General features: G+C 33.7%; 1 protein-coding gene across 1 annotated transcript in view; it reads left to right on the top strand.

Moving 5' to 3' along the window:
* The window catches only part of LOC115221043, a 336595-nt gene that overhangs the window by 295907 nt on the left and 21136 nt on the right, over positions 1–19552 (top strand). Inside the window, exons 37-38 of the mRNA XM_036510356.1 lie at positions 1191–1216; positions 10116–10143. Of these exons, the coding sequence (XP_036366249.1) occupies positions 1191–1216; positions 10116–10143 (54 nt within the window). The remainder of the gene's footprint in view (positions 1–1190; positions 1217–10115; positions 10144–19552) is intronic.

Here is a 19552-nt window from a genome sequence, read left to right as displayed (position 1 = left end):
TGTTAATTCCTGTTTGACCAGCATTCTAACACAATCCCTGACATCATTCCGTGCTGAGAACTGTAAAGTTCCTGAATTTGTGTTCGGGGAAGCCAGCAATCTGAATCTGTGAACAATTCATATCATGGTCATTTACTACCCTAATGAAGACCCTCTCTAAATATGACCTGCATGATCCACTGCAATTTGACCAAGTTCACAAGACCGTATTCAGGATATCAAGGCAAAGTCTATCAGATATTTAAGAATACTTAAGAAGTTATATGAGACTTTGGTATTCCACTCCCACATCAGCTTTTCTCATATAATCTTTGCTTGAATCCGATTAACACTAATGACCGGGATGTTACTACAGTGGTTGTGCAGTTGTCGGAATTTTGTTAAGAATATCATTTATTTCCTAATGTGTTACTGCTTTGATATGCCACTGACAAACTGATAAAAGAGAAGCTCATAAAATGTGATCCTTTCTTACTCGTACTTGTGTCTATCTTTTCTATGAGCTCTATTTTTTGTACTCCAGTATTTGAGAATTTGCGATGTATGCAGGGTTACACAATATCTTAAGGATCTTTCTTTAATTGTCCCATGTAGTTTGCTATACATTCTGGGTTTGTTATTGAATAAATTTCTCTTGATTGCACAAATAAATCATTTTGTTTTTATTTTGAAGAGCTGCTTTTTTTTCCAAACAACGTATATCTTATCGTTCTGACAGATTTAAACATAAATGACTGTTGGGCCTGCTACATGTTTCTATTCTTGTTTCTGTTGCTATTTTGTAGTTTGGTCTTTATTAATATTGTTTCATTGATTTATAGATAGAAAGATTTTCCTCCCTCCTTTTATTTGTGATATGGTTCTCAGAGTATTTTACTCTTTTTGCTTTTAAATTAAATTTACTCATGTCAAACCACCTGATTTTGAAAGATAGGCATGTACGTGTGCACACACACACACACACACACACATTTGAACATTTCAAACTAAAAGGAAAGAAATCAAAATGAATTCGTTCCTTCAGTTACATCTATATTTGTGCGTTGTTGGGATTTTTAGATGTGGTTATTCTTCTTTCTCTCTTGCTTGCTACTGTTCTATATTCACCCCTTCAAATTTATATTCTATTAAACCCTTGTTTTTAATAGCTATTTTTTCAGTAGTTAGCATGATTCTGTTTTATTTTCTAGTGTGGAAGAAGAAAGAAGAATAATGAGTAAGTAGACAGACATTTCCAGATAACTTTTATTCATCATATTTCGAAACCCCACTAAACCACTAAACCTTTGAATATCTGATTCTTAAAGAATTTAAAAATCAATTTTTATTCTTATATATTTGGACAATTTAAACAATAATAAACAACTTCAAGACAATTAGAGCATTAATAACTTAAAGTTAATTTCGTACAAATTATAAATACCATAAATACCTAATCACTACATGATGTTGAAAGAATTGGAAAATGAAAATGTAAGGTAAAAGGCTAATAATAATGAGATACCATCATTACAATAAAGCAACTAATACAATATAGTCCAAGAAAATATTCTCCAGATAAACTCCCTGAAATGCAGAGAGTATGCAGCACAGATATTCACTATTACATTCGTGGATAATTTGAAACAATGAAACAACTGAAATTTGTTAAAGACTTTATTAGAAGACCGTATTTCATGTATTTTGGAGTGAAATTAAGTGATCAAAACAAACTATAAATCATTTCATTTACTGAACTGGTAATATAAATCTGAAGCAATGGACCAAAAATAAAAGAAAGAGAATGAGTTTTATTGGACAAGTGGTCTGCTGAGAACTAACAAATCATCTTGACAATTCCTAATTTTGTATTTTTTTATGCTGGATACAAATCGAAAATGAATTACTCAGTCTTGTTCTTGACATTTAAAGCTGAGCCTCATTGACCTGAACTGTATGTTGTTATATCTAATAAGTTTTTAATGATCTGGAAGTCCTGTGAACAAAACTTATGCACAACCTGCTGATCTAGACTGAATTAAATGACTTAGTGTGTAAGTTAGATCTTTCAGTGACATCAGCAAAATTATTAAGCTCCAGCTTGAATCAAAATATCCTCCTAGCTTTGAGAACAGAATTTGGTTTTTATTGACAAGAGGAAAACATTTGCAGTTCTTCAGTATGGAAAGAGCACTGTTTGATTTAAACAGTTTAATTAATGGGCTTAAGATAACACTAATGATAGATTAGCCAATTAAGAATTTTTTTTAATGTTTTGAGAAAAACTCTAGCATTCCTAAAAGCTGAGGAAAAGTGTTAAAAGAAAATTGATATTTGGATGATGAAATACAAACATATCAAACAGTTGTTGTTTCCTAGCAATAGAACAAAACGAAAATTCAACAATCCAAGAAAGGAGATCTGCTTTCTTTAACAGTGCACATACTAACCTGACACTGTTTTTTTTTTTCTATTATTCTAATTCTTCAGATATTGAATTAACATAAAACGTGAACATTGATGGCTGAGAGTGAATTTTATCTACAATATAGCAGTGTTAAACTATTATATGTATTATCTCGATGATACTTGGTGTATTTCAGTTTCATTATGGCAGGATTATGCAAGGGTGACTACATTTCTGTTATTGAAATATACCAACTTTTAATAAATTTATACAAAATCTAATTTTCATAAATGTACATACAATGCTGTGCTACATGTAAATAAAAAGAGCTCAGTCTTTCTTTAAAATAGTTAAAATGACTATTCTGTTTATTATACTATATAAAAGCAACACCACTTCTACTTATATGTGCATTTTGTGTTCACCATATTAACGAAATATAAAACTGTTTTTTGAAAAGTCTTGACATGATATCATCATCATCATTGTCGTCGTCGTCATCATCATCATCATCACCATCATCATCATCATCATCATCATCATCATCATCTCTATCATCATCAACATTCTGTATGTATTATGTATGGATGTGTCTATGTAGCAATGGTTTCAAGCTATTTGTTTTCATCCTTAGTAGTGGACCCGTCTGCTAGAGATAGCAGTAGTTCATTCCACCACGGAGCTCAAGTAGCTTGAAATTGGAGGGTCAAGTGGTCCTGTCATCTGCTACAAGATAATAAGGGTTTGCTTGCCTGCTTGAAATATATATTGGGTGCAGATTGCCTCACTAACCAGCTGTAAACATTATATGTAAACATTGGCAAAAACACACCTTTAGTGCATATATGTAATCTCTATCATTATATATAATTTAAACATTAATTTCCTTTGTATTTAACATTCACTATTAATATCCCTACTCTTTCTGGAAGCTACTTCTGACGTTATATTATATAACGTTTTTTAAACAATATTAATAGCGTTCAGTTAATCACTATACAAATCCATCATTTTTTGCTAAAATGTCTTATTGACGAGTTTCGTTTTTTCACTTTCCTGAAGAGAAGATTGCATTGTTTATACCATTTATTCTTTTGAATAATATCAGTGGAATTTTCGAAACATGTGTCGAAAGTAAAAATATTTGATTTGTACCTGAGTTAAACTCCAGGTATATATTTATTCATATGTATCATCATCAACATCATCATCATCATTTAACGTCCGATATATATATATATATATATATATATATATATATATATATATATATATATATATATATGTATATAATACTGGGATTTTAACAACTGTTGTTCTTATAGAACTTACATATACCCGAGAAAGAATACTAGAACCATTTTACGACTGATTAACAAAGTTATCTAATGTAGCTACCTGGCAAAGTAATCCGTGAAAAAGATCTCTTTTCAAGCAAGCAAGAAAAAGAAAAATTAATCCTACAAATGGATGAAAGATACTCAAAAATATATGAGGTTTAATTAAATGTATATAGAGAATAGATTGAATTATAAACAGTACCAAATTACTTTTTTATATTCTGACTTAATTTTCCTAATTTATGAGTATTGTAATAATATTTAATGATTGTTCATGCAAAACATAGAATTACTCAAAATATGGGACTTGACTATACAGTGTAAAGGAATATACATTTTCATAGGACTTCCTATGAAGTAATCCTACTTCCTAAAATCGACATCTTTGAAAGGTCACCAGTCCTTGTGAGAAAATGTGTTTATTAATAAATATATTGATAGGTATACAATGGAAAGAAGAAAGAAAGGAGAAACAAAAAGAAAAGAGCTTTGTAATGTAATTTCGAGGAATTGACCACATTAAATTAAAAAAAACCTCCATCTATCTATATATCTATCTACTTTAACTTCTATCTATGTATGTATCTGTCTATCCTTTCCCCTCCTATGTTATTATTCTTTCTTCTCTTTCTTGAGTTTCCTGAAACCACTCTCTCTATCTGTTTCCCCACCTCTTTGCTTTTCCCCCAAAAACAAACACAGTATTCTCCTTTTCTAAACAAAGCAAAACAAAAATCTAATTCATATAAATGAACATCAAAATCTTCAGTTTTTACCATTTTTATTTTGATGTTGTTTTGATGAGCTAGAAAAACGAACAAAAGCACTAATAAAGGATTATCCAAAATTCCTACTGTCCCCATTTCTCTAAACATATGAGTGTATGTATATATATATATATAAGTAGGGGAATGAATTATCCTATGTTTATCATCAGCATGGAAAATTCGTTAAACCGAAACCTGGGAAGCAAATTTCCGTCAGAAAACACGGTTGAAGCGACCTCTCAAGGGTAGAAACTCCGGATTCATGTGTAGAAATTTGTGTGTTGTATATGAATAAATGAAAGAATGGAGTCGAACGAAGATGTTAACAAAATTCTTTTACTCTCGACACATGTTTCGAAGACAGCATATTTTCATTCCAAAGGAATAAAGGGTGCATTATGCAATCTTCTCATCAGGAAAGAAAGGGAGCCTCTCTCGACAAGAAGACAAACAAAAATTTCGATGATTGCCTACATGGTAAACAAAGCGATAATGAGTGTTTTTTTTTTAAACCGTTAGAAGAATAGACGTCAAAAATAGATAGTAGGAAGAGAAGGGATAAAGTAGTGATAGTTAGGGAACAGTACGTTTGCTGTATGCATGGAAATGTGTGGGTGTGTGCTTGTGTTAATGAGTGCGTGTGTTTGTGTGTGTGTATGTGTGTGTGTATAACTGCATTTGTGTCTGTGTGTGTGATTGTGTGTGTGAGAGAGAGAGAGACAGACGTCAAAGATAGATAGTTGGAAGAGAAGGTATAAATGAATAATATGTAGGGAACAATTGGAGAGGGAAGGGTACATTGATTGAAAGAATTTCTCTATAGCAGTTGGGTGGACGTAAAGCTAATTGTTCAAACCACAGTGACTATCGTTATCATTTATATGAGTAGAAAGTGTGTTTCTGCCAATGTTTACATTTGTACGATTTTTCTATGAGTGTGTTTACTAGGGGAACCTTAGAGAAAATAATATCGAAGAGTTCAGAGTTACAAATGTTACAAAATCTCCTGCCCTTATCAAAAGGAAAGGATACAGACAGTATGAACCAATCTAACTTGAAAATTATATTGTTGTCTTTGAGACGCCAAACTAATTTACTTAGGCATGTGCTATGTCGTTTTTTACTATCCCTGAATGTTGAGTAGTGGTTTGAAATTCTTTTTGATAACTGGGAAGTGGACGCTCCTATATAGAAGAAGACATCGGTACCGGAAGAAATTCTACACTGGTAAACAGAATTCTTAATCTTAGAATTACTAGACAAAAATTTAATTCTGTTGGGGTTGTCCTCCGAGATCGAGACGAAGTTTTTATTGTTATGATTGTTGTTACCATTATTATTAGCGCTGACAACTACACTATTTCTATTATTATTAGTATTATTAATGGCATTACAACCAGTAATACCACCGACAATAATACCGTTATTGTTGTTACCATCAACACTACCATTGTTATTAACATGACTAATACTATTATTATTATCATTGTTAACACTTTCGCTGCTACTAATGCTGCTACTATTAATACTATTCCTATTATTATGATTGTATAATGGGTTGGAATTGGCAAGATTAGTGTTGGAACTCCCGGGTGAAGAATCTTTGTTTAACAGCTTGTTATTGTGGGAAGATATAATTTGTGAAAGATTCCTAGTGTTAGAGAAAGCTATTCTGACCTTGTGGGAATTGATAATAGAATGATATCTAGAATTTCTGGGAAAGTTCCTAGCAACGGCTTCACGGAACTGTAAGGGAAGGTTCGATTTAATTTGTTTTCCAAAAGGTATTACAATCCAGATAAATATATAATATATATATATATATTTATAAATGATTGCCATCTGTTCGTGACCAAGGAAGATCATTGTTGACCTTCAGGAACATTGTGCGCTCTAGGACAAACTTTTATTTTGCATTTACAGTTCGTTGGTGGCACAAGAGCCTTGCTCTTGTAAGTGTATATGACTGCAAACATTACAAACCAACCTTTCCTCATTCACTACGCTAGCAATACGCTTTTGAGCAGCGTGTTTAAATTCTTCATGAAGAATACGTACCCTTTCTAAAGAGAGGTTATATGGAGAACTTGTTAGTGGGAAGAGACCCTGACAGAAACCAAGCCTGCGATTTAAGGACTGTCAAGTCCTCTTTAAAGGCTTGTGATATGCAGGAGACCGACTGGGTGAGCAATGCCTGTCATCGCCACAGATGGAGGAGACAGGTTAAGGAGGGTGTCGATACCTTTGAAAGAGCACGTGTATGTATATATATATATATATATATATATATATATATATATATATATATATATATATATATGTATGCATGTATGTATGTATGTATGTATGTATGTATGTATGTATGTATGTATGTATGTATGTATATATATCAGATTAGAACAAGAACACATTTGGTACTTTTTAATTACATATCATCCGTGCTTCATTACAAGATAAGAGTTACTTAGCTATACTTGTTGAAAATCTCTTATCTGTAATTCTTCTGACTAACATTAAGAAATAATGCAAATTTACACTTTGTTATCTGTGTAGTGTGCTATGTTTTATATCTAATTAAGGTAATTTTCTTTCATTGAATTTACGTGGGGAAAGGGGCCGTATGCCTGGCCTTCACCAGGCTTTCTGAGATTCGTAAGAATGAGACAATTAGCATTCCTCTATGCAGTGAGAGAATTTTAGAAAGCGAATGTTCTAGGAAGAGAAAGTGGGCGTAATGTTTATAGCAAGGCTTAAAAGGGACGTGAGATGTGTGACGGAAGAGGCGAAATGATCTAGAGGTGCCACAAGAGCACCTGACCCTGAGAAAAAAAGGCCACTGCAATAATGGTAGGAAGGCAGAGAGAGAGAGAGAGAGAGAGAGAGAGAGAGAGAGAGAAAAGTCTGCATGTCTCTGGATTAGACGTTCATTGAGTACCTTCTAGTTAATCAGTCACGTGGATATTTTTTCATATGTTTCAGGATATCTGTGTGTGTAGCAACTATAACATCCCATATATGAGAATTACATATATTTTGGGTTCACCTGAGCTTAATAGCAGGTTTTTGAAGTTGATGAGATGAAATATTCTTTGGTTCTGAAGTGGAAAACTAGTCTATTCAATATCAATTTTATTATGCAAAATATTAGCACTAAGAGAGCTCTTGGTCAATTCAAAATTGTTGAATCTATCAATCAGTATGTACCAGCTTTCTTAAGATTGCTTTTGAAACTAGGAGTTGAGATATATCAATATTATTCTGATGGAGCTCATTGCACCTTACCATTGACAACTTTGACACTGCACTATTGTCAAAGGAGCCAACAAATATGGAGTTGTATTGGTGTAGAGGTCTGATGTTTACAATACTGAACTCTGGCATCTCAGCAACCATCTTTCCTGTATCAGACTATCTAATAATTATATCCATTTCAACCAATAATTTGTCTTTGTCACAGTTCAAAGAACCGTAATATTTTGTGTGTGTTGTGTATGTATGTGTTTTATAAGTGACTGTATTTAATGCTCTCCAGTGTTGTTGGCAAAAAATATGGGGTTGATAGATGTTGCTTCACTTTCAATCTATTTAGGGGCCATGTTTCTTACTATCTTACATGGAAAATTAGTATCTGAAAGTGCTGTTCTTGTACACTACATAGACATGGCAGCTTGATAGATTGTTGGCTCACCAGCATTTTGTATTGTTCGCTGGAGAGGGAGGAGAGAGATTGCAATATTTCCAGACTGCTATACTACGTACCATACATTTTGTAATTGAATGTCATAGTTAAAATGAACGGTGATGTAGGATACAGCCTAACCACCTGTATAGTTAATCGAGTTATTCAGTAAGACACCATCCTCAATGACTGATGTAGTAGTATTATAGTTAGCTGTAACAAGGATAAAGGTGATGCCTTATATAGAAACAACTACAAAGGTACCAAACTGCTAGACCAGGTCATGAAAGTTACTGAGAAGGTTATAATTCAGTTGATTAGGTATAGAATTAGTCTAGATGTGATGCAGTTTTGTTTTGTACCTGCCGCAGATACCATGTTCCAAATGAAACAGCTGCAGGAAACGTATTTGGCCCAAATTAACTTTCATTGACCTGGAGAAAGCTTTCGACAGATACCCCACTTTGTTATCTGCTGGTGTCTAAGGAAGTTAGGAATTGATCAGTGACTCGTTAAAGATGCACAAGCCCTGTAAGTGATGCAGTCAGTAAGGTGAAGTCGGCCATGAATACAGTGAGGAACTTAGCATACAAGTAGGGGTTCACCAATGTTCAGTTCTCAGCCCACACTTTTTCATTATAGTCCTCCAGACCATAACTGAGGAATTCAAAGCTGGATGCTAAAGAAAACTAATATACGCTGATGATCTTGGTCTTCTGGCCGAATCAATAGTAGAACTAGAGAAGAAATTTCAGGTACAGAAGAAAAACCTAGAATCAAAGGCCTTAAAGTTAACCTAGTAAAGAGCAAAGTTATTGTTAACAAGAAAGCAGATAAGATTCTATTTCCATCATTTAAATTGGTCACTTTGTAGGAAAGTAGTGGGAAGTAATACCATTCATTACATCCAGTGTAAGTCAGGGACACATAAGAGGCGTAGTGGAATCAGAGGTAGATTAACAAATAAAGTCTTCGTATATGACATGTGCAGGAACAATAATCTCTAAAAGCACAGGGGACTTGGATACTCTCAAATGCGCAGGAGGCTCTCTTGTGGTTGTAGATATTTTCTGTTACCTAGGTGACCAAATTAGCAATGCTCTGAAAATATTGTTTTCAAAATAAGAATAGGATGGAGGAAGTTCAGAGAACTATTACTTCTGTTGGCAAGAAAAGGACTCTCTCTTTCTCAGAGTTAAAATAGATTAAATGATGCTTGTGTGCGAATGGCTATACTCCATGGTAGCGAGACATGGGCTATGAATGGCTATGAATATAGACAACATGCGTAGACTGGGGGAAAGTGCAATATCAGTGTGCATATATGACAAAGTGCAAACGTATTGAGAGAAAAGTTGGGCATAAGATGAAGCAAATGCAGCATGCAATTTCATGCCTTGCACCTAGAGTAGAAACGAACATTAGCCATATGGATTCTGTGAATCTAGTTGAATTGCAAAGTATCTATGAAACTGCCAAGTTTGATTCTTATCCTAAATGGCTGAGCCCTCATTGGATATAATTTTACAGAAACGCTAAATATACATGGATATGATTTGATATATTTATTTAATAACCTATTTTATATTGGTAAAGTTGTAAATGTACATGTGTGAGGGAGTGTGTGAATAGATCTATTTTTTATGGTTTGATTCCTTATCTTTGTCACTTGCCTCTGTCACATAGCGTTTTCTCCACCTTTTCTGCCACTCTTAGGAATTTTCATCACATTACTACTTGTCTTTCTTTGAGAAATTACCTCTTTCTAAATTCTTACCTTTATTCTTTGCTTACCTCTCACCCTTCATCTCTGACTGAATCAATTTCTCTTGGTATAACTTTTCAAATGCCATATAATTCCTTAAATTTTAGTTCCTTTTACATTTCCTTTATTCCATTTCATACAAAAACAATTTTTCTTCTATTTTTTGCCGATTTTGCAGATCACTTGATATATTTTGGCGAAAAATTGTAAGTCTTTTTAAATTCCTATATTTTATTTTCGCTTGATCTGTTTGCATGAATTGTGATGACTACTTTGTTGAAAATTTCATCAATGAATTTATATAAAACGAATGTTGTATATCTTGTTTATGAATATTTTTATATATTTTCACACATTGGTACAAGTTATTATTTTTTTATTCTGATACACCAAACTATTATTCTTCAGACTAGAAGAGCCATCTATTATTTTTCCAATTAGTAGAACTGTCTTATTGATAGATCTATATATATGTGTTATATATTTTATATATTTACAGTAGGCTTCTATTTATTATAATATTATGGCCAGTGTAGTAGTTTTTCTTTTAGTATGGTTGGATACTGCTTTTAGTATTTGCAGCTACTATATCACATATTAGTAGAGCCATAAATATATATATATATATATATATGTATTATCATTATTATAATTATTATTATTATTATTATTATTATTATTATTATTATTATTATTATTATTATTATCATTATCATTATTATTTCTATTTTTGAGATCAGTTATTTTATGTCACTTTGAAAAGTATATCTATCAAACAAGTGACTAGTGTCGCCATCTCTAGCCGAACAGTTATTCTATGTTGATGAAGGGAAATAAACCTGAAAGCATTGATACACAGATATTGCTTTGAGCTGAGTGAGGACATTAAGCTCCCTTATTTGAAAGGGAATAGTGCGTCGTTAGCCAGCTGGAGACCATGTTTCCTGTGGCTAAATAACAGTAACATTCGTCCAAATCAGGATTGTCACATTATGTTCGTAAAAAATCTTTACACACACACACATATGCATATATATATATATATATATATATATATATATATATATATACATCATTGTCACCATCATCATTTAATGTCCATTGTCCATGATGGCGTGAGTTGAACGGTTTTATCAGTGCTGGCAAGCTGGAGAGCTGCATCAGATTCCAGTCTGATTTGGCATGTTTTCTACAGCTGGATGTCCTTCCTAACACCAACCACTTTACAGAGTGTGATGGGTGTTTTAAGTGGAACTGCACAAGCATGTTTACCTGGCATCAGCACAGGACTCTTGCAGAACACTCGTCTCTTTCGGGGGAAGTGACTTCATCACTTCTGATGAGGGGTGGGGTCTTCCTAAGTACAATAAGGTGCCAGGCATCTAGGTCCTTTGTCATCTCGTCTGAAAATTTAAACCTCGTGACGTCATTTTTCAGTACTTCGTCCCATGTGTACCTGGTCCTCCCACTTCCACGTGTTCCATCAATTATAAGAGATCGGCACTTCTTTATGGAGCTGTCAGTATCCATTTGCATCATATGACCAAACCAGCACACTCTTTGTCTTGTGTACTCCATCTAATTCTTCTTATGCCTAACTTCTCTCTCAAAACACTAGGACTCTGATGAACATGTACACTTATATTTTACATCCAGTGGGGCATACTTGCCTCATTCCTCTCAAACCTTCACATGCCCTTTGCATTTAAGACCCACATCTCACTACCATGTATTTACTCTCCATGTACACGCATCATACAGTCTACCTTTTACTCGGAGAGAGAAACCTTTCCTAGCCAACTGAGGTAAAATCTCACTGAATGTCCTCCATCCTATTCATATTCTAACCATCACACACTTTGTGCATCCCCTCACAACTAATTTGATCTGATAGGCATCAGAAATTACTACTTCTAACGAGCCTCCACAGCATTTGGAAGAATCAATTTCCTGAGTTTCAGTAATTTTTATGGATCATGTACATCTTCTATATACAAACACGTCTGCCTCCAATAAACTTCCTATTAATCTACTGCACCTCATGTGTGGTCCATTGCTTACACTGAGTGCAACATATGAAGTTCTTGCCTACACTTTTCCTACAAATCGAGCAGGGCCACCTACATGAAGTGTGTAGCATCCTGACTGTTTTCTCGCTTACTAAGATCTTAGTCTTTGCTAAGATTACCGTAAATCCTTTAGTTTTCAGGTTTTGCTACCAAACTTGTAATTTCTCTTCCAGCTCTGATATGGAATCTGCTATAAAGGCAAGATCACCAACATATAGCAACTCCCAGGGGTGGTCGGTTTTGAATTCCTTTGTTATGGCATGGAGGACAATGATGCAAAGGAGGAGACTGAGGAATGAGCCTTGATGAACACCAACCTTTACACCAATTCTTCACTGTACTCGTGGTTAACTCTCACCTTACTAATAGCATCGCTGTACTTAGCCTGTGCAGCGTTTCCAAGCCACTCATCTATCACTCAATTCCTCAGAACCCACCATATTACACAGCAGAGTATTCTATCAAAGACTCTGTCTAAATCAACGAATGCCAAATGTATTAGTTTATTCTTAGCTAAGTACTTCTCTTTCAGTTTGCCTGACTAAGAAAATAACATCGGTAGTGCTTCTTCCCCGGAAGAAACCGAACAGCATTTCGTCTAGGCTAATTAAGCTCCTAATTAATAGGGCTATAATTCTCTTCGTAATTTTCCTCGCCTGGTCTAGGAGTGTGATGACTCTATAATTGCTTCTATCAAAAGCATAACCCTTACCCTTGTAGCAGCTAACAATAAAGCTGCTATGCCAGTCACTGAGCATTACACCCTCCTGAATGACCTGACTAAATATGCGGGTGACAAGTCCATATCCTACCTTACTGGATAATTTGAGTATCTAGTCAGTAATTACGGATGGACCAGTTTACATGCCTTTAATTGCTTTCTGTACCATACTGCTGTTGACTAGGATAGCTGGCCCTATAGGAATTTTAAAAGACTTACAATTTTTCGCCAAAATATATCAAGTGATCTGCAAAATCAGCAAATGAGAAAATTTCAGTAACTTTTCCATGTATCCTTCTTGTTCACATTATTCATCCATACACACGTCTCTCCCACATTGTCTCGATTCCTTCTGGCAAATTGTCTAGCAATCCAGAACATTTACAGTCTCTAGTCTTTTCTACTTCTACCCTTGCTAGATACCTGATGTTTAGCTTTCTGACATGATTCTTTGCCACCCTTTCTTTTCCACTCTCTCTAGACCCATCTCTTCTGTTTTATGGCCATGGCAACGTCACTATTCTACACCACATATATCTATCATCATTGGTCTGGATGAGGCTTTGTAACCAACCAAAAACTTGGTCTGTTGCTCTTCCGTAGGAACTTCCAGTTGTTCTCTGTGTCATGTCTTTGCCGCTTCTTCTTTCTCATCAAAGGCCTCATTAAGGACATATCTAAATTTTTGCCCTCTTTGAGAATCCTTAAGCTTCTACAACTTTTTTTCGATATTGGCTTGTGTCTCTGGATCTTTCTGTCCCAAAGCCTGAAGTCACCAACCATTAGCTTATACTGAGTTGTACATTCTTCACCTGGATAAGATTTTGCATTTATGAGCATATATCTATCCCTGTGTCTGGTGAGGATGTAGTCAATCTGACTGGTGTAACCCCCAGATTGATAAATGGTTGGCTGGTTTTCTGAAGTTAGTGTTACAGACCAGTAAGCCATGAGCATCACAAAACCCCAATAACCTTGTCTCCTCCTTATTTCCGGTGGTTGGTGTTAGGAAGGGCATCCAGCTGTGGAAACACTGCCAGATCAGACTGAAGCCTGGGGCAGCCTCCTGGCTTCCCAGACCCCGGTCGAAGCGTCCAACCCATGCCAGCATGGAAAACGGACGTTAAACGATGATGATGATGATATATATATATATATATATACAAAGAGCAATAAAGATTCAAGTTAATTTAAAAAAATTTACTTGAATATGGTACCTAACTTAGATGCACCAAAAAAAAAAACTATACTGATTTAACAATACAGTAATGTGGGGTGATTATAAGCGAGAAAGAAGCAACAAGAATGGATAGGTTTTTAGTACGATCGTTTCATACAAGGACAGGTTTTATTAAAAGTTGCAAAGATTACAGCATATAAACGAGTCCCGTACTCATCAGCTAAAATACATGTAAGTTCTCTAGACATCCTAGTGTTTGAGGCTATACTCATGAAGTAATGTAGATAATTAAACAGATTTCTAAAGTTCATTAAAGTTCTTTAAAGATGATGCATAGTCTTATCACAGAATTTTAAAAAAGTTTTGGTAGCATCACAGAGAAGGTGACCTAATCCATATGAATTTCCATAGATATGATGAGGGATTATATACTCACAGAAGACAAATTTATCCATTGTTATTAGCATTACAGAGAGGGTGAATTAATCCTTTGTATATATGCACAGATTCCAATGGTGTAGATGTAAATTTCCAGAGAAATGGAGATGAATTTCATATTCACAGGCGATAAATTTTACAATGGTTGAACACAATGAGGTAGGTACCAATCCTTGTTATATGATTAGGTGTTTGCCATATTAATCACATTACTGCTATTCACAAGAGGCTGCAGCTATTTAACTCTTAAAGGTTGAAGGGCTTACTAGATCGGCCAAGAATAGAGAAGGGAATAGAAGAAAAGAGAGAAAATAATGGAGGAGGGAGCAAAAAAGGGGGGGGAAAGGGGGACTAAAAGAGAAGAGAAAAGGGAACAGAGAATAAGAAGAAGAAAAAGAAAGAGAAAAGAGAAAGGAATAGGGAAAGAAGGGAAAAAAAGAAAAAGAAAAAAGAAAAAAGAGGGTTCTAGTTATACAGAAGAGCTAGTAGACTGTAAGTCTGGTTTTAATCAACAGGCATCTGGGAACTGGAGGGGAATATTATTATTCTTTGACCAGTAAACCGTTAATTTATTGCTGTTGAAATCAGCCATGAGTTTAAAGAGAATCTAAAGAGATAACACAGTCAGGGGTTAAGGGGTCAGATGCTAAAATCACCAGAAAATACATTAGGAAAATCTAAGTATAATCTTATCAAAAAGTCATTAAAAATTTACTTATTTAATTTATTCATTTTATTGTCTTAAGGAGTTGTCGTTATTATTCATACATTGACCGACTACAGGTCAAATCTTATAAGATCATTTACAAGGTGTTAGGGGATTGTCTATCCTAATGAAGATAATCATATTATCACCGAGGGAATAGCCTTATTTATTTAATTATGAAATAGAATTATGGGGCTACAGTAACTAATTATAATTTATTAGAGTTATGCTATTTAAATTAGATTAAGTTAGGAATTAAAATTAAATATTACAATTAAGATTTAAAATTAAGAATTTAAAAATTGTGAGTTTGAAATTAAATAAAGCCTCAATTAAGTAGCGAATAAGCACTATTCATTTCTCTGTTCTCAAAAAACTGATGTAGATATAAGGAAAAAGATAAAGATAACTGTAATGTGAGAACTCTTAGTTATCTACTTAAAGCAGTGCTATACTAGTAGAAATCAAGTTATATCTATCTATCTAGCTATGAATATTCCAATCATTTAAAATATTTTAAAGTCTTCAATTTAGCGTGGACACAAACTTGACCTAGTTCGATATGGTTATTCAATAAGTTTCTATGTTTACTATGCTTTAGAATTTCGTACGTCTCCATGGAGCATAGTTGACAACCAACCCTACTATTTTTATACGGAATTGCTCTCCTAACTATTTCCCAATTAAGGGTATAATTTTTGTTATTATTTTTGAGTTCCCAGATTTTGTTTGAAAGTGTGGTGGTACCAGCTTTATGACGTAATTTAAAAGTCGAGATGTGATTTCTAACTCTGGCTAAAAAATTAATTGTACAGCCAATGTAAAAATATTTGTTATTCTCCGTGGATATGGTACATTTATAGATTACATTATTTTCCCTACATAGACCAGGTGCCGGGCATTTTGATTTTATTCTACACTTACACACAGGAGGAACAACTTCAGGCCTTGGATTATTCCTGGGTAGATGTTTAAGGTTCCTATTATTTTGATTATCATTTCTATAGTTGGTACTGATATCTAAAGTATTGTTATTATTTATTGATCCTTCCGTTTCATCATTTAGGCGTAAAGTCCTACCAAGATTTCTTATATTATTCGTAATGTTATTATTATTGTTAGTCTTTTTATCCAACTGTATATTATTGTTATAGATATCACTGATATTTTCATTCTCCTTATTTTCTCCATTAGCCTTATTTCTATTATTTCTATTATTAACAATATTACTTCTATTAATATCGGCATTGTTATTATTACTATTAATGTTAATGTTATTAGTCATTCTGTGGTTACTAATTTCACCTATGTTTTGATAGTTCCTATTGCTGTTTTTATTGTTGGTAGTATTATTGTTATTGCTATTGGTATTCATTCTGATATTATTATTTTTATTTCTATCTTTCCTGGCTAGTTTAATGTTGTTATTATTAATTTTAGCTATTAAAGTGGACATATTTGGGAGGGTTGAATAAGAAATCCTAACTGTTTTCCTAGAAATAATTCTATGATATCTATGAGAGATAGGGAAATTTTTTTCCAGAATTACTTTGAATTTGTTCTGTATATCCGATTGTATCGCACAGTTGAAAGGAATATTCAGCCATAATATATCTTTTTTATAAAATTTAGGGTTCGTAGAATTACTACTATTCATCTCACCGGAGTTATTGTATTTATTACCATTATTTTTATTTTTATTTGTGTGCATCTTAGGTTTATCTACTTCAATCTTATCCGAGTTACCTATGTTCTGGTCAATGCTTCTATTTGAATTGTTGGGCCTGTACTCTAGATTGGCGTTTACCGTTAATTTAATTCTACTTTTATTTCGGGTTTGGTCTTTTTTGCTGCTTACTTGATTACTGATAACTTCATTATTAGGAATACGTGAGTTCTCCCTATCAACGAATGTAATCTTTTGGTTGTATCCAGCCTTAGTTAACGCCGCATTATAATGCTCAGAATGGGAGTTAAATATATCCTTATTGGATGATAATTTTGAAATTCTTAATGAAATATTTCTTACTAAAGATTCTATTATATTTGGGGGATGATTTGATAATTTATTTACGTAATTCGTGACTTCGCCTTCCTTTCTAAATGGGTAATGTAGCTTGGAGTTAAGGTCTAGGGTAATATCTAGGAAATTAGCTATTTTAGTGCCCGGTTCATACGTTATACTGAGGTTGAAATCCTTAAAGAACTTATTAATTTTCTTTCTAATCCTTTCTATAACAGATTTATTATTACTAGGGATAACAAACAGAGCATCATCTCTATATAGACCCCCCTGTATTTCTGGGATATCCTTGCTTATGCATTTTAATAGATATGCGCCTACTAGGTTGGTTACCTCAGCCGAATCACTGGAACCCATTGGTATATCAAAAAAATTTGGTGTATCTGCTCTAGTCCATAATTTATCTTCAAATTCAATAAATGTCTTCCTAGCTAGTAGCACAATATTGATTTCTTCTCTAGTTATGAGGGAGCGATTCATGGCAAATATTAGTGATTTGTTGAGTAAGATAGGGGAAATGCTAGAGTAATAACTATTAATATCGAACTGAATAAAGGACAGACTACTAGTATTAGTTAGAGAGTTAAACCATTTTAGAACTTCGTCGGTACTTAGCCATAGGTTTAAGGGGAGAAGAGGGGTTATTTGGGGTAGAACAGTATCCAGGATAGATTTACTAAGTCGGCCAATGTCCGACTTAGTTGGACAGATCAGCCTTACTGAAGGGTTATCCAAGAAGTCCTTTTTGTGGTCTTTAAGGTTGATCCTGGGCTCACAGGGTTTAAGTGGCTCCGTTCTATCTGTTAAATTTAGTTTCTCCATGATCTCTTTCATTTCCATGTTTACTTTTTTCAAATTGTTCTTAGTTGTAATTTTATATTTGGAGTTTAGTTCTTTCCTAATTAATTTGCTATAAATATCGTAATCAACTCTATACATATTACCCGTTTTATCTGCTGGTACTAGGATTCCATGTTTGCACCGGGTTGACTGAATAAAGTTCCTAAGGTGTCTAAGGTGAGGGTTATATCTTAACGGGTGTTCATTGAAGCTAATATCATCTATAAGATTCAGCAGGTCTTTCTCAAAGTTCTCCAGGAATGGGTTCTGAGGTGGGCTTTTTCTACTTTTAAAAATTCTTCTAAAATTCTTTTCGGTATTCATTTCCTGAGGTTTCTTCTTCTGTTTGACATCAAAATGGTACGTTTTCCACCTGATTCTTCTAATGAAATCGTTAATCCTATGAATGAGAAGCCAATTATATTCATCTATACTATGTAAGGGGATGTCTTTAGGGGAGAACTTAATGTTTACTTTAATCATTTAACTCCCATTCTGAGCATTATAATGCGGCGTTAACTAAGGCTGGATACAACCAAAAGATTACATTCGTTGATAGGGAGAACTCACGTATTCCTAATAATGAAGTTATCAGTAATCAAGTAAGCAGCAAAAAAGACCAAACCCGAAATAAAAGTAGAATTAAATTAACGGTAAACGCCAATCTAGAGTACAGGCCCAACAATTCAAATAGAAGCATTGACCAGAACATAGGTAACTCGGATAAGATTGAAGTAGATAAACCTAAGATGCACACAAATAAAAATAAAAATAATGGTAATAAATACAATAACTCCGGTGAGATGAATAGTAGTAATTCTACGAACCCTAAATTTTATAAAAAAGATATATTATGGCTGAATATTCCTTTCAACTGTGCGATACAATCGGATATACAGAACAAATTCAAAGTAATTCTGGAAAAAAATTTCCCTATCTCTCATAGATATCATAGAATTATTTCTAGGAAAACAGTTAGGATTTCTTATTCAACCCTCCCAAATATGTCCACTTTAATAGCTAAAATTAATAATAACAACATTAAACTAGCCAGGAAAGATAGAAATAAAAATAATAATATCAGAATGAATACCAATAGCAATAACAATAATACTACCAACAATAAAAACAGCAATAGGAACTATCAAAACATAGGTGAAATTAGTAACCACAGAATGACTAATAACATTAACATTAATAGTAATAATAACAATGCCGATATTAATAGAAGTAATATTGTTAATAATAGAAATAATAGAAATAAGGCTAATGGAGAAAATAAGGAGAATGAAAATATCAGTGATATCTATAACAATAATATACAGTTGGATAAAAAGACTAACAATAATAATAACATTACGAATAATATAAGAAATCTTGGTAGGACTTTACGCCTAAATGATGAAACGGAAGGATCAATAAATAATAACAATACTTTAGATATCAGTACCAACTATAGAAATGATAATCAAAATAATAGGAACCTTAAACATCTACCCAGGAATAATCCAAGGCCTGAAGTTGTTCCTCCTGTGTGTAAGTGTAGAATAAAATCAAAATGCCCGGCACCTGGTCTATGTAGGGAAAATAATGTAATCTATAAATGTACCATATCCACGGAGAATAACAAATATTTTT

Source organism: Octopus sinensis, linkage group LG17 (genome assembly GCF_006345805.1).
Source record: "Octopus sinensis linkage group LG17, ASM634580v1, whole genome shotgun sequence".
NCBI classification, from domain to species: Eukaryota; Metazoa; Mollusca; class Cephalopoda; order Octopoda; family Octopodidae; genus Octopus; species Octopus sinensis.
The sequence above is the reverse complement of the archived record's forward strand: the minus strand, read 5'-3'. Positions and strand labels throughout refer to the sequence as shown.